The 25085-nt window shown below is 41.8% G+C and overlaps 1 protein-coding gene across 1 annotated transcript in view; it reads right to left on the bottom strand.

Moving 5' to 3' along the window:
• The window catches only part of adamts17 (ADAM metallopeptidase with thrombospondin type 1 motif, 17), a 108464-nt gene that overhangs the window by 56294 nt on the left and 27085 nt on the right, over positions 1-25085 (bottom strand). The window contains exons 6-7 of the mRNA XM_029462665.1: positions 23609-23766; positions 10665-10708 (exon numbers count right to left, since the gene is read on the bottom strand). Of these exons, the coding sequence (XP_029318525.1) occupies positions 10665-10708; positions 23609-23766 (202 nt within the window). The remainder of the gene's footprint in view (positions 1-10664; positions 10709-23608; positions 23767-25085) is intronic.

Here is a 25085-nt window from a genome sequence, read left to right as displayed (position 1 = left end):
GAGAGCTCCCGGACAACTAACGCTAGCTGGCTTGCTAGCAGTCTGTCGGCTTCCAACGAGCCAGTCAGCTCCTACGGTCAGCTTCCTGTTGCCAGTGAGCCACAATACGTCCACCACTGTTTCACCACCGCTACTGTGAGTTATCTCCTGGACAGCCCTTCAGCTGTCCCGGTGCGATGGCCGCTAGGACCGCTGCCTCCACAGCTAGCCGTCAACTAGCTTGCCGGCTAAACTGCTGCTTGGAAACGGACTGCTTCGCCCTGCTTCATCTCCTACTCCCATGCTACGGATAACCATCTTGCCTTGCCTAACAGTTCTCCATCTCTGTCCATGGCTAACGGCTAGCCCCAGACTAAAACCTGTGGCAACCGGCATGATGTCCAAGTATTCCATCTCAACAGTATGTCCAAGGCTCAACAACTACACAACTCCAACGTGCATCTCAGCCATCAAACAACTTGGACTCCTACGCAGACCTCGTTACACCCACAGAGGCTCCCGTAGAAAGTTTGTTTACCACCAGCCTGGCCCGCCTGTGTCATCCATTCCTTCCATATGGACCACTGTCGCACGTCTGCTGCGTCATCAGAGGACTGACGCTCTCGATGTTAGTAGCACGGGAAACACCGCGAGATCGCTACACACCAAGTGGGACAGAAAACGTGCAGTGGATTTCAGTCTGTTCCTGCCTCTACAGTTAACCACTCCGTCAAGCCTCAAAATAGAACTATTTAACGAACAATCTCTCACAAATAAATCCTGTCTCATACATGATCACATCCAAGACAAGGGGATTGACTTCATGTGTCTTACTGAGACCTGGCATCAGCCTGAGGCCTATTTTGCCCCAAATGAAGCCTGTCCTCCTGGCTATAATTGCCTGGAGAAAGCCCGTCGTACTGGTCGCAGTGGCGGCTTAGCCATAATACACCACAGTGACCTCAAATTGACCCCCATCTCTCTGCCTGACCTGTCCTCATTTGAATGCCTTGCATTTAAATGAAAACCCCCCTTCCCCATGACTATTCTCCTCATCTACCGCCCACCCAAGCCAAACCCGGCCTTCATCTCAGAGATAAATGAACTTCTCACTTCACTCTGTACCACATCTGCAAATACTGTCATACTTGGGGATTTGAACATTCACGTCGACACCCCCTCCCGCCACCCTGCAGCTGAGTTCTTACAACTACTGGACATTCTCAACCTAAAACAACATGTTGATGTCCCCACACACACCAGGGGGCACACGCTCGACCTGGACATCACTGAATTCACCCATTAAAAATCTGTTGGTGTACGATCTGGGAGTGTCTGATCACAAGGTTATCTCAATGGAGTTGAAATTGTCTCACCAGACCAAGCCCAAACTCTAAATACACTTCAGAAATCTTAAAAACATCAACACAGACATCATGACGTTGGACCTCCAGCAAATCCTTCACAAGAGTCAGTGAATCAGTGGATTTCTACAATAGAACACTGAGCAATATCCTGTATCTCCACGCTCCGGTGAAAACTCGGACAGTCACCTTCTCACGCTCAGCCCCCTGGTTCACTTTAGAGCTACGGAACATGAAGGCAGCTAGGCGTGTACTGGAGAGGCGTTTCACAAAATCTGGACTCAGTGTTCATAGATTAGCATTTCAAGAACACCAAAAAACACTCAGAAACGCACGGACACAGTTCTACTCTAATATCATCAATAAAAACCCTGGAAATTCCAAGCAGTTGTTCTCCACCATAAATCATCTCATCAGGCCACAAACTCTTTCATACACCAATACCACAGAAGAGCAGTGCAATAGCTTTATTACTTTCTTCAAAACTAAAGTCAACACCATCCGCTCTTTTCTCTCCAGCTCCTCCGCTCAGTCTGTCCCTGCTGTCAACCCACAGCCTGGGATTTTCCCGCCTCTTCGCGTCTTCTTGGAGATCTCTCAGCAAGAGGTTGAGGACGTCATCCGCAGGATGAAACCTTCCACCTGCGCACTGGACCCTTTTCCCACAGCCCTGGTAAAATTCAACATTTGTGCTCTAAGCTGTCATCAGACCACTTCTCAAAAAACCCACCTTAGACCCAGATGTCCTCACCAACTACAGGCCCATCTCCAACCTGCCATTTCTATCAAAAGTATTGGAAAAAGTAGTTGCAGCCCAGCTTCAGGACCATCTCAAAACCAACTGCCTCTTTGAGAAATTCCAGTCCAGATTCCGTTCCGCCCACAGCACCGAAACAGCTCTGGTCAGGGTCCCAAACGACCTGCTGATGGCGGCTGACGCTGGTTCCCCATCTCTACTCATCCTCCTGGATCTGACTGCAGCATTCGACACGGTCGACCATCAGATCCTCCTTCAGCGCCTCCACTACACCATCGGACTCTCTGACTCCGCCCTGAGCTGGTTCCAGTCCTACCACTCTGGAAGAACAGAGTACGTATCCTTGGGAGGTGCAAGTTTCTGCTGAATGCTGAACAACTCGTCCACGCCTTTGTCTCCTCAAGGTTGGACTACTGCAACGCTCTCCTCATCGGGATTCCAAGCGGGAGCCTTCAAAAGCTCCAATATATCCAAAACAGCGCCGCTAGGATCCTGATGAGGGTGCGAAAATATAACCACATCACACCCATTCTCCACTCCCTCCACTGGCTTCCTGTCTCATTCAGGATTGAGTACAAAATCTCCCTACTCACCCATCAATGCATACATGGAAATGCTCCTCCATACCTCAAGGAACTCCTCCCTCAACAAACCTCCACACGCAACCTCTGCTCCACTTAAAAAGCTTTGCTCCATCCCCCCAGGACCAAGCTCCTCACCATGGGCGATCGGGCCTTCTGCTCAGCCGCTCCTCACCTGTAGAATTCCCTCCCAGAACACTTGAGGGCTCCACAGGCCACCGACTCCTTTAAGAAGGGCCTAAAAACCTTTCTCTTCAAAAAAGCATTTCTGTAACCTCTTATGTCTGTTGTTTTTGTTGTTGTCCTGCATTTTAGTGCCTTGAGATTGCGTTTAGCTTTGAAAGGTGCTTTACAAATACAATTTATTATTATTATTATTATTATTATTATTATTATTATTATTTAGGCTGCAGGTAGAGTGCACTGTGGTGGATTTTGTTAATCTAGCGATAACATGCTTTATATATATTATTTAAGATTTATTTTCAATCTCAATCAAACACAAATGCACATGTGTTATGGCCAGAGAATAAGGAAGTAAATAAAATGATGTGCTTGCAGTGCTGAGTGAGCAGCTTTCATTGGAATGAAAGAAAGGGAATCTGACCCTTTAAATTAAACTGCATGCAAGTATTGAGGAAGCTCGATTATTTGCATTGATGTTAGAGGCAAAGGCAGCAGCCGTTATTATTTTACATACAGGCCATATAAAGCCCATGTGAATAAAACAAAGCTGACTGGTGAAGCTCCACAGTGAGGTCAGAGATGTGGCTGAGATTTTCTGCAGCATCAAAGATCCGTTGAAGCCAGCACTTCTGAGGCTTAAAGCTCCCAGACAAAGAGCTGCGATCCACAGCGCTGTAGTGATCAGTGCTGGGTGTTGACCTGGTGTTGGGGCTAGCTGGCTGATCAAACAGTGATGTGTTGGCACACATAGCTGGCGGTACATTCAGCCAGACATCCTCAAAAGAGCCACAAAGCCTCATCAGGCCTCTGGACTCACAGCACTGTGCTGCCCAAAAGCAGCTTCGGCCAGCCATTTATTTTGTGCTTATTAGCTGTTACAACATGAAAGGCTTTCTATTGAGCTACTAATTCCTGGACAGTGGAAGCTCCAAGTGCTGACAACATAGGCCTGAGTCAGCCAGCTCCCCCCCCCCCTCCTTTTAATGAATTAATGAATTAATCCTGAATTGACATACACACAGCACATGTATATATGTAAATTAGAGCTCAATAAAAATTGTTTTATAAAAATATCAGATGATATAAGGCCCGATATTTGTATTCCACTGATTTAGCATTTCATCCATAACACTGTTTGGACTCATGGTGAACAGAAAAACGAAAAGTATAGAAGTTAATGAAGCAAAACCAAACGTCTTTTTTATTCCACACTTTCTTATTCTTAACGGCAAAACCTGGTGCCTATGTTACCCACAACTGATAATTTAGCCTGCTGCTAGCCTGGAATTTCTTTGTGTATTGGCAGATCTGTTTTATATTTGCAAAAAAGAATTCAGTTCACAAATCTTCAGATTACACATTTACACACAGATTGTTGGTCTGTTCACACAAACAATATTGAGAGTGCTGTGACTAAAGTGTCACGTCTCGTCAAATTTGTTGAGTTGTTCATTTTGTCTTGTCACTTCATGTTTTATTTTGTTTTGTTTCTCAACCCAGATCCCTTTACTTCCTGTCCTGCTATGGTTTCCCTCCATCGTCAGCGTCTGCCCCGCCCCTGATTGTTTTCACCTGTTCCCACTCACCTCTTGTATAAATTGTCCTGTCTCCCCTTGTCGTGTGCCAGTTCGTCTGGTCATATCCTTGTAAGAACCTATGCCCGTACCAGTGATCCATGAAGTGTGCTTATCCGATAGTTTTGTATATCCTCCTAGTGAGTGTTTTCAGTTGTTGTTTTGATTTATGGAAGTAAAGTTTTGTTTATTCTACACTACCTTTGTGTCTGGAGTCGTGCAATTGAGTCTTCCTTCCCTGTGTCCGAGTCGTAACATAAAGTGAGGCTCAAAGTGGGTCACACACTGTGCAGGGAGATTAGCAGGTTGAGAGTATTATGGTGGGGCAGAGCTGTGCAGGGCCAGGCATGGCCAGGAACTGCCACAACCCCTCACAGCACACACCGCTGCCTCCGTCTCCATGTACTTCCATTACCTCATAGCTATGTGCATGCTGATAATACTGTTTGTGGGTATGTAAGGGGAGTAGTGCGACGAAGGGTATGACTGAGATATGGAGCCAAACAGATCTTATTTGTATTCATAGGCATTTGTTGTGTAACTGACCAATACAAAACTGGTTGTCTATGGAAAACTTCAACTCTATGAAAGACCTGCCAGTGTATCCATGATTAGCTTTGTTCAGACCCACACAATTTTGAGATTCAAACCAACTGCAACAGCTGTCAGCACCTACTCAGCGCTATGTTTTTGTCTCATGGCCTTTATTAGGCATATTTGTCGATGTTTCTCCTATATACGGCCCTCTGTAATGCACTGCCTATGTTTCACCACACACACACACCAGAGAAAAATTAATAATGAGAATTCTATTATGAAAGGTTGAAAAGACGATTTAAGTCAGGCCAAGTGGCACACAAGTCAACACACATAGCTGATGTTACAGAAGTACATTCAGAAGAAAGACATGAACAGCAGTTTAAGCAAATTCCCTAAAACAGCAAACACTCAGTAGTAAGCTACAACTATCTAAAACTAGTGCAGTGTAATACAACAATAAATGCAATAGATTCTACCTTTCGGAAGGTTGTAATGTTCCCTTTTTGTTGAACCTTGTCAGGGTAGATGGATGGGTTAAGAAAACATTGGACCCTATCACTGTTTTCTTTGAAGTACGGCTACCATAGTTCCCAAACCCTAACCAAGTGGTTATTTTTGTAACCATGGCAATAAAAGGTCTCCTAACCCAGTGGTTTCCAAACTTTTTCTGCAGGGCCCCCCTTTTGTAGATAAGAATATTTTCGAGCCCCCCCCCCTACGACACACGGACACATCTTTAGCTTCCAAACTCGACTAGAATTTATTTTAAACATTGTAATTCATAAAACTGCAACTTATTACAAAACTAAGTGACAAATCACCTTTACAGTGGAATTATTAAACTGTAATACTGTAACTTTTACTGTGTAATAGTGTTTCTGCTTTCAACATATTTTCTCAAAATGACCTCTCAGGCTTTCAAAACTTAACCAGCTCCCTGAGAGAAAAAAATAAAACTTGAACATTTTCTAACCAAAAATTACACCTTTAATCACCACATCAAGTCATCACCATCAACGAATGTGACGTATGATATCAGTGAACAGTCTTTGTTACTGTCAGTCGCTTCATCCACCTGCAGAGCAAAGCGGCTGTCTCGTCACTCGTCGTTAAGCTGCTCCTCTACGTCCTTTACGTATCAGTAATGCGGCTCACGATAGTATTGACAGAGGAATAGCCTTACTGTACTGGAAAGGAAATTGTTTGTCTATTCAAAGTGAGGTGTTGAACCGCCACCTTTTGAAGTGATTGGGCATACAGTTCTGCATTGGGTGTGCAGTCAGCACTCCACATGGTCATGAGTTGTGTTGGGTGCGTGGTCGTCCATGCAGGTGTCAACACATGCTCTCAGAGACATGGGCAGCAGACAAGATTTACGTAACAACGCAACAACCACAATCAAGACGCAGTTTTAATCTCCCAGCTGGACCACCATTATAACCCATTCACACCGAGATGTGTTGCTCTGGGCATGATTGTGATCTCCATGTATGTTAATGAAGTAATGTGACTCTTAATTCTCTGGCGGCATGTATGTGATGTGGCTGTATTTTTGTCATGGCGCATGAGAAGAAAAAGGTTTAAAAATAGATCCAACGTTTCGAAGCACATGTGTGGAACACTTTCCGCAAAATGGCAATATGATTTTTGAAAAATCCAAAAGCCTACTTCTGTCAACATTTTAATGTCACATATTAAGTCACAGAACTACAATGAGTAAATTGTTAAGGTGATTGTGTTTGCATTCATTGGGACTACAGACAGCCAGGCTGCATCAGGACCTGCAGCGGAAAGGAAAACATGAGACAGAGGAACAGAGTAACAGGAAAAAGGGAAGAAAAACTCTTTCCTCACTCCTGTGGGTCAATGAGGCTGAGGTAACATGGTTCACTGAGCAACAGTTAGAAAATACCACCATCTGCTATTTTCATAATGGATTTATCATAGTTATTTTTTTTAAGCAAAAAACTCTCTGGTTGCAGCTTCTCCAATGTGAGGATTTGCTGTTTTTCTCTCTTTTATATAACTGTCAGAAAGACTTTGGGTTCTTCACTGTTCGTCAGATTAAACAATACATTTAACATCCATTTGGGCTCCGTGAGAAATTTGATGAAGGACATTTGTCACGATTTTCCAAAATGTTATTTTTTTAATGAAAATAATGGTGAAGGTAGCAAATATCTTTCCCATCTGCGGTGTCTTATTGGAGTGATGTTAATAATTACAGTATGCATGGCAGACCCAATGGTTGAATTTTGTGCTAACAGCATCAGACTGTTGCAAAATAACCACAAAATATTCCCTGTTTACAGTAGGTGCACATCAAAGTTGTTTGAATGAATTATTCTACAGTTTCTACTGAAAGTGAACATGTTGGGTACTGACTAATAGAGAACAGTTCCTAAAGGGAACTCGTAGATCAAATGTCTCTTTCTGCTAATAACTCCCTCAGGGCCACATATTCCTACCAATCCTCCAGGTAACCAAGGGAAACTGCTGAAACGGCATTGTTTTTTTTAACAAGTTTGTGGCTCTGTGTGGAGATTGTTCTGTGTAATTTTACAGTTTTACAGAGTAAATACAAAAGAGTGTTATTTTAAAAATCCTAATATTCCTAAAAATCATTAAATTAAAAATAGGAAACTGTCCAGCATTGGTTGTTTGTCCAAATGGCAGACATACAACCTTAAGTTTAACTGACTCCAGTGACAAAATGGCTCTTGTTTGTCAGCAGCAGAGGTGGAAATAGCTTGATCTTTGATAATGAGACACAAGGGAGGAGGTCGGGATTGATGCTTAAACCAAGCATAGTGGTGGCAGGTCAGGAAACGCTAATATGAATATTTTTGTCACGCTCATTTGTCATCATTTTAGAAGTTGATTACAAATGATGTCCTGCAGATAAAGGCATAAGAATAAAAATGCCTAGATGGAACTGCTTGGAAGAAAAACAATGTATTTGTAATTTAGTATGGAAAACTTGTTGGTCTCTATTATAGCTATCCATTGGAATTGGAAGAAAAACATTTGCCAGAAAAACAATACTGAGGTGAATGTCATCTAAGTATGTTTTTCTCCAGTGGTGTAAGACAGGGGTTCCCAAACTTTCTGTGGCCAAGGCACACCAAAGACCAAGCCAAAATCTCAAGGCACACCTGTGTTCATATCCGGGCAAAATCTCCGCTATAACACATAGTATCACTGTTATTTATTTAGCGTAGTCCTTGTAAGAAGCTATTCTCCTTCACACTAGCAAAGAGCCTTTGATTGTCACACTCTAATATTTCCCACCATGCGCAAATGGCTACAACGGGTTCGCTTTGACAGATTTCTTTTTTTTAAATGATTGTTTTATTTATATTTAGGCCAAAGCATATAAGACCTATTGTTTCTATATTGTGTGTAGGACAAAGTACCGATAAAATACAGTGTTTCCCCCCTACCCCTCCCCCCCCCTGAAATTCAAGACGTTTTTATTTTTATATATTCAGAACTCACTTTTCATATTGAACAGAAGCTCTTTTATTAAATAAACTAAACGCTTATGTAATTTATCTCATTTATGTGCACGTTTCAGTTGCTTTGCATATTTACATTCTCTCCTCTGCTCTGTTCTGCTTCGTGAAGGGCGGAGCTCCGCTTCCAAACCCACACAAACACTCGCGCGCGAGCGTACATACTTGCAGCCAGAGACCGAGCGGAGAAAAAGTAAGGAGAGAACTTAAAAAGTCTGCGCCAAGCACGGACCTCATCCAGCCCAGGCAGCACCCCGCAGAGCATTAAACCTAGAGGGAACACTGAAGTAAATACAAAATCATTCATAACCTTGTGTACAGTTAAATGCAATAGGCCTAATTGTTTCAAAATCCCACGGCACACCGGGATTTGTCTCACGGCACACCATTTGAGAACCCCTGGTGTAAGAGACAACGGACATCCTGAAACACCCCGACAGCTTGAGTTGGGTAAAGTTCTGCATGACAAGGAAAACACAGCTGTGTTTGTTTGGATACAATGCAGAATTCTCATTCTCAGTCTCGCCATCAGAAGTATCAATGGTTGGACAGACTTTCAGTCCCTGCAGCAGTACAGTCAGTTTTTCTAAAGGGATTGTGGTGCACGGACACACTACAGCCACACAGAACTCCAAAATCAACACAAAACGAGAGGCATCTAGAAACATGCTCCATTGCTAAATTGAAAATGTACAACTGGACCTTCCTGGTAGATAACTTTGTCATGCAAACGGAGTCACTCTACTATCCTTGGGGAGTTGTAAAATCCTATTGACAAATTCAAGGATCTGTTACTCAAAGTGCTATTTTTGTTCTGGACGCTCACAAAAACAAGGCTTTGAAGTTTGAGTGACACCAATAGATCATCGACCTGCCACCCAGCACAGTGGGATCTAGACTACAAGCACAAAACCAGTGTGTCTACAATACCGCAGCTACAGTGGATAAAAAATAATTAAAAAAAATTAAAATGTTCAGATAATGTCAACCTAGTGTAGAGTATAGATCAGAGTGATTAATAGATAACTCTATTAGGTCTCATTGCCCTGAAACAACTATGCCAATCACAGTAACGCACAACAGCAGCTGGAGAGAAGCTTCTTCATCTCCATGAAATCATGCTGTTGTTTGGCTGTAGAGGCGCAACCTTAAGACAAAACACCTCAAATTTGGAGCCAGAGGCAAATGGTGTAGTAGTAGTATTATGATGACAGAAATTAATTTTTTATTGATAATTAAAAAATTTAATCAGTATAAAGGCCCTGTCACACATATCCGTATGGCAGAAACGTATGCTGGCGTATATGAAAAGTCCAAATCCAACCAACTTTTCATCGGATCGGAAAAGTGAACGTATACAGATACGCATGTCTAACCTATTGATAGAGTATCACTTACTTATACAAAATGTATCAGACAAATTCCCAACAAGACAACAGACATACGTGAATATGGAATACGTATGTGAATACTTACCAACGTAAATATAGTACGTAAATACCTACGTGAATACTTACCTACGTAAATATAGTATGTAAATACAGTACGTGAATACTTACCTACGTAAATACCTACGTGAATACTTACTTACGTAAATATAGTACGTAAATACCTACGTGACTACAGTACGTGAATACGTTAGAGGTATGTTGGATATAGGCTACCTCGGCTGACGGTGAACCCTACAGCCAATTTATTGATAACGAGTAGATAACCTACTCCTAACCTAAAGCTTATCCTCCTCCCATTGGTGCACTCTGCGCTTGCCGCTTCGCAACAAAATACCAAACAGACTTGTAAAGTAAATTTCAAGGTCAGGAAAATACCAACAGCATACAACACAACAACCTGCACTGCTTAAAATGTTTTTCTGTGGACTCTTATACATATGATGTCTGTCTTTGGGAGGACCATTTTGACTTTAAAAGCTTAAGAGTGAGGATATTTATATAAAGTGAGTACATTTGAGTACCCACAAACATTAAAACATGGCTTTAGATCTGTGGATATTAGTTCTGTTACAGCAACGTTAGGGTCAGCACTGAGGTTAGGGTTAGTGACTAAGGACACTTTTTGTCAATGAGGGACCTCACCAGTATAGAAGTACAAATGTGTGTGTGTGTGTGTGTGTGTGTGTGTGTATGTGCAAGAGACATAGTTGTACTCACCCACAGTATCACAAGGCTCGTCTTTATGAACACAGAAATCTGTCCTGAAAGAGAAAAAAGAGCAAGTTAACTTAATAAAACTATCTTTCATATTTTACTATCTACAACTGGTTGTGTACACTGCTAGGTCACCAACCACGTTGGATGGCATACAGGACTGTCTCAGAAAATTAGAATATTGTGATAAAGTTCTTTATTTTCTGTAATGCAATTTAAAAAACAAATGTCATGCATTCTGGATTCATTACAAATCAACTGAAATATTGCAAGCCTTTTATTATTTTAATATTGCTGATTATGGCTTACAGCTTAAGAAAACTCAAAAATCCTATCTCAAAAAATTAGAATAGTTCCTCAGACCAAGTAAAAAAAAAGATTTATAACAGCAAAAATCAAACATTTGAAAATGTCCATTAATGCACTCAGTACTTGGTTGGGAATCCTTTTGCACGGATTACTGCATCAATGCGGCGTGGCATGGAGGCAATCAGCCTGTGGCATTGCTGAGGTGTTATGGATGCCCAGGATGCTTCAATAGCGGCCTTTAGCTCATTAGCATTGTTGGGTCTGGTGTCTTTCAGCTTCTTCTTCACAATACCCCACATATTCTCTATGGGGTTCAGGTCAGGGGAATTGGCAGGCCAATCGAGGACAGTAATGCCATGGTCAGTACACCAGTTACTGGTGGTTTTGGCACTGTGGGCAGGTGCCAGATCATGCTGGAAAATGAATTCCTCATCTCCATAGAGCTTTTCAGCAGACGGAAGCATGTAGTGCTCTAAAATCTCTTGGTACACAGCTGCATTTACTCTGGGCTTGATGAAACACAGTGGACCAACACCAGCAGCTGACATGGCTCCCCAAACCATCGCTGACTGTGGGAACTTCACACTGGATTTCAAGCAACTTGGATTTTGCTCCTCTCCAGCCTTTCTCCAGACTCTGGCGTCTTGACTTCCAAATGAAATACAAAACTTGCTTTCGTCTGAAAAGAGGACTTTGGACCACTCTGCAACTGTCCAGTGCTTCTTTTCCATAGCCCAAGTCAGACGCTTCTTCCGTTGTCTTGAGTTCAGAAGTGGCTTGGCCATGGGAATACGGCTATTGTAGCCCATTTCCCGGACACGTCTGTGAACAGTGGTTTTTGATACCTGGACTCCAGCTTCAGTCCACTGTCTTTGAAGCTCCCCCAAATTCTGGAAGCGACTCTTCTTCACAATGCTGTTAAGGCTGCGGTTATCTCTCTTGGTTGTGCAGCGTTTCCTGCCACATTTCCCCCTTCCAACAGACGTTTTGTGGATGTGCTTTGAAACTGCACTCTGTGAACAGCTTGCTCTTTGAGACATTTCTTTTTGTGTCTTACCCTCCTGATGGAGGGTGTCAATGATGGTCCTCTGGACAGCAGTCAGATCAGCAGTCTTCCCCATACTTGTGATTTAGTTTACTGAACCAAGCTGAGTGTTTTTCAAGGCTCAGGAAACCCTTGCAGGTGTTTCGAGTTAATTAGACGATTCAAGTGATTCGTTGAACACCCTACTAGTATACTTTTTCATGATATTCTAATATTTAGAGATAGGATATTTGAGTTTTCTTAAGCTGTATGCCATAATCAGCAATATTAAAATAATAAAAGGCTTGCAATATTTCAGTTGATTTGTAATGAATCCAGAATGTATGACATTTTTTTTTTTTTTTTTTTAAATTGCATTACAGAAAATAAAGAACTTTATCACAATATTCTAATTTTCTGAGACAGTCCTGTATGTGATTTTAGCTATTCCGAATGGCCGCACTGGAAGGCAGCTAGAAAATATATGCAACCGCAATGATGAATTATGAATGCAAAATAGATTTAAAATAAAAAAATTGGTATTGGGACTAATTATAAGAGGATGCTAAGGCCAGGCTAAAACTGTGAAGGAATCGACTATGTTAGGGTTCACAGCAACTACATGAGTATGAAATAGTGATTTATATGGAAACATTGATCAGTTACACTGAAAGACAAAATCTAAGCGACACAGAGTTTGCAGAGATTCAGACAGAACAGTTCTGCATTAAAACAACACAGGGGGCCACCTTGGTGGGGATGTGTTGTTTAGGGAAGTGACTCCCATTGCAGCCGTTTGCAACCGGGCCACTAAAATGTTATTGAACAAGAACTGATCATCCATCCACTTATTATGTGGTGAATTTAATTTGACATGATAAATGATAAAAGATGATGAAAGTACAAGCAGCCGAAATGGGTTTTCTCAGACGGGTGGCTGGCGTCTCCCTTAGAGATAGGGTGAGAAGCTCAGCCATCCGTGAGAGACTCGGAGTAGAGCCGCTGCTCCTTTGCGTTGAAAAGAGCCAGTTGAGGTGGTTCTAGTAAGGATGCCACCTGGCCGCCTCCCTAGGGAGGTGTTCCAGGCACGACCAGCTGGGAAGAGACCCCGGGGAAGACCCAGGACTCGGTGGAGAGATTATATCTCCTCACTGGTCTGGGAACACCTCGGGATCCCCCAGTTGGAGCTGGCAGATGTGGCCCGGAGAAGGGAAGTTTGGGGTTCCTTACTGGAGCGGCTGCCCCCGCGACCCGACCCCGGATAAGCGGTAGATGATGGATGGATGATATTTAAATAAACTTTCACACTTCCCTCCCACAACGGTTTGCAATACTCAGAAGTTTTTTTTTTTTTTTGGAATGTACCACACTAAGGTCACATGTAGCACAAAACAAAAGATCTCCCTTTGGTTTAGGCAAGGGGGTGGCGCCTGGGTAGGAGGCAGGACATGATGTGGTAAGCAAGTTTGTAATTTGGTCATAAACAACGAGTCTCTTGCAGTTACTTGAAGTCTGACGATTTCAGCATGGGCCCTTAAAGACAGAAGTTCCTGAATCTCGTTGTCTCTCCAGTTACACATTTTCTTTGGTGTCTTTCTGGGTAATGTTTAGATCATTTCAGGGTTGCATGTGTGAAAGGGACATCAGTCTAGGGTTAGCACTATTGGAATTGGATCAGGGAATAATACTTAAAATGCTATGGACCGACAAATCATATGTGTGGGTGTAACAATCCCTCAATCTGGATCGATATATCGATTCAACAACAACAATCTAATTACATCGATACAAAATGAAAACATCGATACATGTCATCATTTTGAAGACACACCTTTCTCACTAGTGTCGATAGCAAGCGGTGCTAGCGGCATAATGTTGCCGAGTGTGCGGTCGATAGAGAGATATTGAGGGAGTGTGTGTGACTGAGCAGTACTATTTAGCTGTTAACGTGCAGTGTGTGTACAGTTTATTTGTCGGTGAATAAATGCTACAACTCCTCAAGACTCAAGTCAAGCTCCCGTATCTTGCTTTCCATCTACAGATTTAAGTGAAGGGGGTTAGCCCCAAAGTTAGCAACAACTGAGGCCCAGTTGGGCTGGATGGGCATTCAAGTTGGAACAGCGCTATTATATACAGTATACTGCAGGGGTCGGGAACCTTTTTGGCTGGGAGAACCATAAAAGCCAAATATTTTTTTATGTATTCCCTTGAGAGCCATATATTTAATAAAATTGAATGCAACTTTATGCGTGCAGTTTGTAAGTATAACACGTCGCCGATTACTAAAAGTGCTATCAGTGTTTCATTGAACAGGTCTTTTATTAAATAAACTAAACGCTTATGTTATTTATCTCATTTATGTGCACGTTTCAGTGTTTACTGCACAGGTGTCAATCTCAAAGCAATTATATCCGGCCCGCAAGAAGATATCATACGTCAATCATAAGTGGCCCGTCTGTTTTGGTAATTCAATCCAAAATTGACATTGACATGGCATAACCACGGGAAAATACATATTTGAGGAAGTATCTAAATGTGTGAGAAATGAAAATGCCCCGGGACAAACTGACGGGACTGACGACAGATGGAGAGTCTGCGGTGCGGTGAAAAGAGCAGGTTAGTGGGCAGGATGCGGGAGAAGATGCAGCAGGAGACCTGTGCAGGTGAGCCGACGGTGTATCACTGCATCATACACGAGGAAGCACTGTGTTGTAAAGCTCTGGAGATGGAACATGTAATAAGCACCGTAACATAGACAGGGAACTTTATAAGTGCCAATTTAAAGGGCCTACGAAATGATAAACATGAATTTCTACTGATGATAGTAAATGCTATTTGTGTTGTAAAATGTGTTATTTATGACACAATGATCGCAGTATTTAATAAATCATGATTTAGTATGTCGACCACAGATGTTTACATTGCTGCTCCCGGGAACACCCGACGGCCCTTTAAGTCTTTTCTGAACATGGAAAGTGCTGAATACATTTTTCGAGTTGCATGAGGAAATCTGTCAGCTTTTGGAAAGCAAAGGGAAACACACCACAGATCTCTGGGACGAAAAGTGTCGATGTGAGCTGGCCTTTTTGTGCGACATAACCAAGCTCCAACCTCCAGCTTCAGGGCCGTGTGATCACGGACATGTATGCCAGGCTGCCTATGGGAGACTTGGATGCAGAAGGAAACTTTGGTCACTACGTGTTTCCAAACACTGACAAACCATCTCCACCGCTGTGTTCCCGACAGCTCATTCTGCTGATCAACTGAGCGATGCCTCAACCCTCCTTCATGCCGCTCAGATGCTCTGCATGTTTAGAAGCACATACCTGTGTGAGCAGCTTTTCTCTGTGATGAAGATGAACAAAAACCCACACAGGAGTCTCACTGATGCACACTTTCACTCACTGAAGGTTTCCACAGAACCCCAAACATTAAATTGGCAGCTAAGAAAAGATTCCAAACATCTGGCTCTGACACATGTGCATAATAGGAGAATGTAGCCTACCTAAATATGTTCCATATCTTTTTACACTTTATCCAATATGTCTATCCTGTTCATAAATATGGACCGTGTTTGGCCCTCTCTGTGATTGAGTTTGACATCCCTGCTCTACTGCTTGATTTGCCCAGTTTCTCCTCGAAGGGCAAGGCTCCGCTCCCGAGACACACACTTACAGCCAGAGACAGAGCGGAGAAAAGGAGAGGGGAGAACTAATAAAAAGTTTTGCTGCTAAATGTTTTACTTTAAAATGACACAGTATAAGTATTTATTATTTGTTAATCATGTTAGAAAATGTCAGCTCAAAATTGTCTCCGAGCCATATTGCATCATCGAAAGAGCCATATGTTCCCAACCCCTGGTATACTGTATATATTATATATATTCTTTTTTTTGTGAAAATCTGCTCACCAGTTTTGACCAACAACACCTCCAACAGGAGGACTATTTTTATTATTTTCATTAAAGATAGATTGTTTTTAATTTAAACGTCTGGAAGAGCTAATGATACAATAGTCAAATCATATTTTAGTTGCTTTTTCTGAGTTGATATAAACGTAACTGATTGTTACATGGGCATAATATATCGTCTCATCGATCGCAGGCCCCTGATTTGTATCGTAGCAGACTTTGTTATTATGGCAAATATCGTATTGTTGTCCAAAGATTCAATCGTATCGTGATGAAATTTGTGATAACGCCCCTATTTCCAGTTTACTTTTACTTACTTTACTTTTGGAGTCAAAACTATTTCAAATGTAAATAATACATTTGGTCTCTGAATTATACAGTATTTCATCCATCTGGAATAATAGCCACTACTGTAAAAAGAAAAAAGTAGGGTAGCGTACTACTTTACTCTGCTGACATCCAGAATAACTGACCATGTCTATCAAAACAGTACCATCACAGACACTTATTTTCAAATGATGCATCATCAAGTAATGGAAGGAAACGAATACAAGATCAAACTATTTCGACCTGTTCGACAATGATCACAGTGCCGACTGTGCTAACTCTACAACAGTGGAGGAGGAGAGGTTCCCACTGACATGGTAGACTGCACGTTGACAGCTGGGAACCAGACCTGCCTCTCAACATGTGCGAGTTTGATGAAATGTTAAGCTATGCAAATTGTGTGTATGTGTTTATTGAAGTAGGCTTTTGAAAGGACCAGAACATTGCTTTGAACTGGCCATGAAGGTCAAAAATGGGCAAATAGACCATACATTGAGTTTAGAAAGCTCCCAAAAATGTTATTATGCTAAGTTTCATCCTACATGCAGTAGGTCTTTGAGCTACAAGATGAAGAAGCAACATCGTCTTCCTGTCTTTCCCAGTACTATTGCTTGTCATTTTCATCTGGTCTCATACAGTTTGTCAATCCTGTGACTTCCTGTCTAGACCCAGTCCTTTCCAGGTCAACAGAGGCAGTGACAATAACCGCTGTTCAAATTGAGTTGGCGATTTCAAAAGTATACCAGTTGTAAACACAACCATTAGACCAAGGCCGTCGATCCATCCTCCATCCAAATCAAAAAACACAGCTCCGATATTATGGCCAGTGCTCTCTGTCAACTACATTTTTAACACATTGGAAGACCACCCTGAGCTCCAATGAGTCAATGTCACAGAACACGTTGTGGAAGTTGTCAAAGTGAGAATAAGCAAAGAAATTCAGAACTACAAGAATGTGCTCAAGAAATAAAAAATGTGTCATTATTATGTTTGTTTGTGGCAGTTTCAGACAATATCTTAATGCAGAGTAACGCTTCACCCAGACCACAATGGACAATCTTAGAGGAAAACAGAAACTGCTTTTATCAATGAAAAAAGTAATATTAAAGAAAGTAAAATACACTGAATCCTATTAGTCAAGCCGTCCTCTCCACTTTCTGTGTATGAATAAGCCCCCACTTTGCAGGCGACAGAGCTGTAAACTGCGAGGAGCAGGGAGAGGCAGCAGCATTAAGAGGACATGGTGACACCGAGCCGTTTGCCTTCTCAGGAGGATGTAAAGACTTAAACCGGACATAAAGGGATCACTGTTGAGGACGCTTCCTCCCACAGATACTGCAGACAAGTCAAGTAGAAGGTCGCTGTGAGTTCAAACGGGAGCTTCTATGATAACGAGCCTGAGCCCAAGTATCGCACACACACTAAACACCTTTCAGTTTACATATATTCTTTACCACAACAGTAAGACACTATAATGTCCGATTGTATTCTGCTTTTCATTGCTTATTGTTCTTGAATGTATTTTTAGTTGAATTGGTCATTTGAAATGTGCTATATAAATAAAGCTGACTGGCCTGCCTTGACTATATAAAGAAACAAATAGAGACAATTATAAAAAATGTAAATGCACATCAAACGTTGATCAGCTATCACATATTGCCCAGTCTATATAAAAAAATCTGCCAGCCAACATTAAAGGGAAAATCTGTAGGAGGTGATGACAGATTTAATCTGCATCATCACTGTTGCAAAACTGCAACATTTTCCCTCTCGCCATAAAGTTGAGAGGACTCCATTTAGTTTGTGAGCTCTTCATTAAAGAAATTTCCACCACACCCACTAAAACGTGAGTGATATATTTTCACTTTGGGGACTGTTTTTGAAAAGATCCCTTTTCAGGTGAGAGGAGTGCTGTCTTGATGTGGACACAAGGCCAAAGTGGAGAGAAAAAAAGATCAATAAGGATTTTACCTGACTTACTGTGAATGTTGTCTGACCCTGAATCAGGATATACAACAATACATGTGAAGGAGTATTGCCGTGTAGCACTTTAAAGTGTCCTGCCCTGCACTGAGGATGTTCCACTATGTCAACAGCTGGCCACTGCGCCTCTCTATAACTCTCTAACTGTTCTTTATATCCCTCCTCTTACTGTGGGATGTCAGAATCATTACCAGTTAGACTGAGATGCCGCTGTTATTATGAGTCTTTATTGTCATTATTGTCATTATTGGGACTAGGCACGTATTGTACAGTGGGACAGTGGTGATACTCTCAAAACAGGGAGGCTGGCCATCAAATGTTTAGCACCTTTGCTTGAAAAATGACTGTATTATAAGAGATTATCAAAACACTGCTGAATCATTTTCTAAACCGATTTTTATTTTGCTTTCTTTTAAACAGATTATTTGAATAATCCTTAAACCTTCGATGAAAAGTGTAGGACAGTGTTTCCTAAAACTTGCGTCCAGCGTCCGCCAGTGACACAAAGTGTTGCTGCTTCTGAAACATTTCATAGATTAACAATTTTTAAATATATCTAAATGCCAATCTTTCATCAACCGGTCTAAGGTATTTTGTTCTAAAAGCCTATTCACGTAGCACAGCTCTAATCTTGTGTATGCGAGTAATCCCATGTGAGTGACATGAAATCATCCAGTGGCCATTATTAAAAGTCTTGTTATATCCCCCTAAGAGGCTGTTAATAAGATGTAGAGACAGGTAGTCAGTAGAGTACAGCCATAGCCTCACACAAAGGAAACCTGAGAGCGCAGCGACATATTACTCCGTGCTCTCGCCCTGACTGCTGCTGGCAGCATTCCTCTCCTCCCCTTCCTGCAGATGTTGATCCCGACTGATCCTGTCCTCACAGAGGACGCCTTACGACAGAAGTGATGGGGTGGGAGGCTACAACAAACCACCTCAAGAACAAAGGGCCACTTTATCCATGCCCTCTGCCCTCTCCTCACAGCAAGAGGAGACAGGATAGGATCTGACAGCAGACATGAGTACTCATTTAAATAAAAGGATTCCTTTCCCCCACTCCCCCTCCCTGGAGTTACAGCAGGTAATAATAGCTAATCCCAAATTAGGAATGTGTCATGTTGTGCCAGACTCTGCCTTGTTGGGAATGAAGCAGGAGGATGGAGAACTGACAGACTGAGGAAGCAGTGATTACACACGAGACTGCACCGAGGCTGTGTCCCAGTTTAGGGCCCACCACCTTTGAAGTCGACTGCCACAAAAGACCTGTAACATGCTGAGAAATGAAGCCCAAATCCTAAACACACTTCCTCAGGGCTGCACGATTAACTGTTTTAAAATCACAACCTTGATTGTTGCCTTTACTTCTCATTCTTACCTTACAAATATTTAGCTGTAGATCCTTTGTATCAAACCAAGCTCTTTCAATTTCCCCCTAAGATGTACTAATATATGTACTAATAGATGACAAGTGTGTGTTACTCTACGAGACAAACTGCTCAAGAAGGTGGCAGAACATCAATGTCAATACAAAGGTGGACAGAGGAGCAAACAAACAGGAAGAACAAATACATGTATCAAGTTCTGACAAAAAGTACATACTTTACTTTACAAGCAAATATAGACATCAAAGTTGTACAGCCACCCGAAACGTCAGCACATAGAAGTAATTAAATACATGTCAATCAATATGATAAAGCTATCAATGTCTGGAAAACATCACATCAAAAAATCATATCCCCTTACCACTAAAACCTCCATAACAGATGCCTGATACAGTTCACTGCCATAAGCGCAGACATGTAGAAGACTACAGGGGCTCTGGATTATCACTTATTATCCACAGACACAGCTGTGGGCAAAACTGTGCAAAGAAGGGCATAATGCTTGACTAGATTCATGTGCTAGACAAACACAACTCAATGCTCTCCGCTAAACATTCTTAATGCTGCCGCCTGATAGAACGCCGTCAGCCCGAAATGTCTGTTGAAGCAGAAATGTGAAAAATCTATAATTTTATATTTCTTACAAAAATATCTTATTTACCTTTACCATAGTAAAATGTTTTGAATCTATAGATTATGGCAAAAGAAAGTGCATAAAGAAACACACATGGCACTATGATTCTTCTCCAGAGCAGCTCATTGAATTAGCAGTGCATCTATGAATGTCAGTGCGGTTACATATATCCCAGTAACCGGGTTACAATCAGCTCTCTTCTTGAACGTCACATACACGACACATCTAAATGGTTTGTGAAAGTATTAGAGAAACCTAATTTCCCCATCTTGATTCCTCCGGGAGATAGCTGCTTTTTCATGATCGTGATTTTCTATATCCTGTTTTATTTTGAAGTGTTGAGTTTTCCCTCCTTTTGTGATTGTTAATTAGTTCCCACCTGTGTATTTGCCTTTCTCTCCCAGCTGTGTCTCGTTCCATCGTTTAGTGGTTGTGTGAAAAAAATATCCCTGTCTGTCCCAGTGTTCCTTGTCCGGTCGTCATTCATGTTACATGGTGTTTGTGTTCGGGAGGCAGACACCCTCTCCACATTTAAGAGCAGGCTAAAGACTTTCCTTTTTGATAAAGCTTATAGTTAGGGCTGGCTCAGGTTTGGATCAGCCCCTAGTTATGCTGCTATAGGCTTAGACTGCCAGGGGATACCTCCCTGCTCTTCTCTTTCTCTTTCTCTTCCTCTCCTCCCCTCCCCTCTCTCTTCTTCTCCCTCTCTATCTGTATGCATTTATGTAAATGTATGTTACTAATACAGCATCTGGGGCATCATCCCCGGAGTTTCTGTGTCTTTCATGTGGCAGGTTGCCACTGATAAAGTTTAAGTCTGGATCATGAATCGTGGCTGCGCATGCTGCCCTGGTCCTGCTGGGCTGAAAGCCTTTTTGCCATTTTCCTGGATGCATCCAAACTTTCTCTTTTTCAACACAACATCATTTCTGTCAAAGGTTGTATTTGTACTATGTTGTTTATCCTGTACATACGACATCTATTGCACGTCTGTCCGTCCTGGGAGAGGGATCCCTCCTCAGTTGCTCTCCCCGAGTCTTCTTCCATTTTTCTTCCTTTAATTATAGAGTTTCTTTTAGGAAGTTTTTCCTTGTGCGATGCGAGGGTCTAAGGACTGAGGGTGTCGTATCCTGTACAGTCTGTAAAGCACACTGAGACAAATGTATAATTTGTGATATTGGGCTATATAAATAAATTTGGTTTGTATTTTTGGTTTTATTTGCAATTTTGTAAACTTTGTTGGAATAAAGTCCTCTTTTTGTTAAAAGATCATCTTGCATTCTGCGTTTGGGTCCTCACCTTTTCCCCACCGTGACATGCTTTCTTGGCTATGTACAGGACTGTCTCAGAAAATTACAATATTGTGATAAAGTTCTTTATTTTCTGTAATGCAATTAAAAAAACAAAAATGTCATACATTCTGGATTCATTACAAATCAACTGAAATATTGCAAGCCTTTTATTATTTTAATATTGCTGATTATGGCATACAGCTTAAGAAAACTCAAATATCCTATCTCTAAATATTAGAATATCATGAAAAAGTATACTAGTAGGGTGTTCAACGAATCACTTGAATCGTCTAATTAACTCGAAACACCTGCAAGGGTTTCCTGAGCCTTGAAAAACACTCAGCTTGGTTCAGTAAACTAAATCACAAGTATGGGGAAGACTGCTGATCTGACTGCTGTCCAGAGGACCATCATTGACACCCTCCATCAGGAGGGTAAGACACAAAAAGAAATGTCTCAAAGAGCAAGCTGTTCACAGAGTGCAGTTTCAAAACACATCCACAAAACGTCTGTTGGAAGGGGGAAATGTGGCAGGAAACGCTGCACAACCAAGAGAGATGACCGCAGCCTTAACAGCATTGTGAAGAAGAGTCGCTTCCAGAATTTGGGGGAGCTTCAAAGACAGTGGACTGAAGCTGGAGTCCAGGTATCAAAAGCCACTGTTCACAGACGTGTCCGGGAAATGGGCTACAATAGCCGTATTCCCATGGCCAAGCCACTTCTGAACTCAAGACAACGGAAGAAGCGTCTGACTTGGGCTATGGAAAAGAAGCACTGGACAGTTGCAGAGTGGTCCAAAGTCCTCTTTTCAGACGAAAGCAAGTTTTGTATTTCATTTGGAAGTCAAGGCGCCAGAGTCTGGAGAAAGGCTGGAGAGGAGCAAAATCCAAGTTGCTTGAAATCCAGTGTGAAGTTCCCACAGTCAGCGATGGTTTGGGGAGCCATGTCAGCTGCTGGTGTTGGTCCACTGTGTTTCATCAAGCCCAGAGTAAATGCAGCTGTGTACCAAGAGATTTTAGAGCACTACATGCTTCCGTCTGCTGAAAAGCTCTATGGAGATGAGGAATTCATTTTCCAGCATGATCTGGCACCTGCCCACAGTGCCAAAACCACCAGTAACTGGTGTACTGACCATGGCATTACTGTCCTCGATTGGCCTGCCAATTCCCCTGACCTGAACCCCATAGAGAATATGTGGGGTATTGTGAAGAAGAAGCTGAAAGACACCAGACCCAACAATGCTAATGAGCTAAAGGCCGCTATTGAAGCATCCTGGGCATCTATAACACCTCAGCAATGCCACAGGCTGATTGCCTCCATGCCACGCCGCATTGATGCAGTAATCCGTGCAAAAGGATTCCCAACCAAGTACTGAGTGCATTAATGGACATTTTCAAATGTTTGATTTTGTTTTGCTGTTATAAATCTTTTTTTTTACTTGGTCTGAGGAACTATTCTAATTTTTTGAGATAGGATTTTTGAGTTTTCTTAAGCTGTAAGCCATAATCAGCAATATTAAAATAATAAAAGGCTTGCAATATTTCAGTTGATTTGTAATGAATCCAGAATGCATGACATTTTTGTTTTTTTAAATTGCATTACAGAAAATAAAGAACTTTATCACAATATTCTAATTTTCTGAGACAGTCCTGTATACTGGTATCAGGGTTTCTAAAAGGGTTTTTACAAGTGCATGAAAAATACTTCTAACAGGTTAAGTAAACCTGAGCAGCTGGAGGAAGGAGATCTCATTACAGGAAGTGATGCCTTGTATTTGAAACGCATTCTCAAATGACTTAAATAAACTGGGTTCTGAGTAACCTGACACAGCTGCATTTTTACGTGCTGTAACATTTCCTTACTCTAAGGAGTCATGACTTGTCACCCAAGTGAGGCAGCAGAGGAACCCTACGGATTAGATGAGTAGTGTTCACAGTAATTGTAATAAATTACTGTGTTTGTTCATTAAAACGTGACAGCCCTATTCTTCATAATGAAGATTAAAGCGGCTGCAAGCAAGAGCGCAGAGACCACATTTATTACAATTATCATACCTTCATGTGAGGAAGTTCTGTCTACATACCTGGTGACCAGCACAGCAGTGTCCACTGGTGGGATGTCATCCCTTCCACCAGGAACATGGTTGTTGCCAAGGTACCGCGGCCCCCCAAACTCTTGATACTGCCAATGACAGAAGCTCTCCAGAGCCCTTTCTCCATGATGACCCACCTTTAGCTTCATCTGAAGAGCAGATACAGAGCAGTTCACTCCTCCCCTCTCCTCGTACCTTTAACGGTCCTATAAATGACCTGAACTGTTTGAATACAGTTTAAATTAATAAAATGTTATAATGGCTTGACCGATAATTCAGAATGAAGAAAAAACATTATCTGACATGTGCACTATATTTTAACAACAATTTGGAAAATAAATTACATTTCAACAATTCTTTCTTCAATTCTATTAACGTAATGCCGTCTGTTTGGGCTAAATGCTAACGTCAGCATGCTAACATGCTCACAATGCTAACATGCTGATGCTAAGCTGGTTTGCTAACATTTAGCACTAACACATTAAACAAATAGCAGTGAACAGAGTAGAGCTGAGGTTGATGGCAATACCATTAGGTTTGTGTAGGTCAGGGGTTCTCAACGGTGGCGGTAGCGCCGGTGTTCAGATATAGCAATATTTTTGAAAGGGGGGCATTCGTGTGTTTTTGGGGGGTGTTTGAGTGTACGGTCCTGCGAGGTAATTCATAAACACGCATAAAAAATGTACTCCAAAAAATTAATCCAATTCTAGTCAGCAATAGAATAAAACAGGCGACTGACTGTTTTTCCTGGCCACGGTCAGGGTCCTTGAACACAACACGAGCGGAACGTGTCATCACGTGGTCACGTCATGTAAAAAAGTTTGAATGTCTGACCCGTTTCTGATTGGCTGCAGTTTATGACACTGATTAAAGTTTGAATCTCAAACTTCTTACCGTTGCATTTGTTTAACACATAAAAATAAAAAAATTGCTTTTTTTGCTCCCTGGGTACATGGCGTATTAGGGGAATTGAAGGTAAAAACAACAACAAAAACATTTTTTGGGGGGCGTTAAGGAACCTGAATAATGGATAGGGGGGCGCTGGCCTGAAGAAGGTTGAGAACCACTGGTGTAGGTGGTCATATACCAAAGTATTGAACAAAGTTACATTTAGATGATGCCTGTAAATTAAGTTAAGGGGTCACCGAATATATTACAATTCATCCTGAGTGGGTTAAAAGGACATTTTAACTATGTATATGTATGTATAACTATTAGCTATTTGTGTATATGCCTGGTCTGAAGTATGCCTGAGCTGCACACATCATCACTGCACATTCTTCTTTTATAAATACCAGTTAATGTGTGGCAATAGGCTTTCTTTGTGTACACAACTTATACATCTAGCCCCAGGTAATTAAGGAAACAGTATTTTAAACAACTTAAAAGCGGAAATTGGTCAAACTGACCCACAGGACGGTTGAATTTACATTTCTTCAGGATTTGAGTCCTTGAACTATTTTTTTTT

This window comes from Cottoperca gobio, chromosome 3 (genome assembly GCF_900634415.1).
Source record: "Cottoperca gobio chromosome 3, fCotGob3.1, whole genome shotgun sequence".
Classification (NCBI taxonomy): domain Eukaryota; kingdom Metazoa; phylum Chordata; class Actinopteri; order Perciformes; family Bovichtidae; genus Cottoperca; species Cottoperca gobio.
Note: the sequence above shows the minus strand (reverse complement) of the source record. Positions and strands in the feature narration are given on the sequence as shown.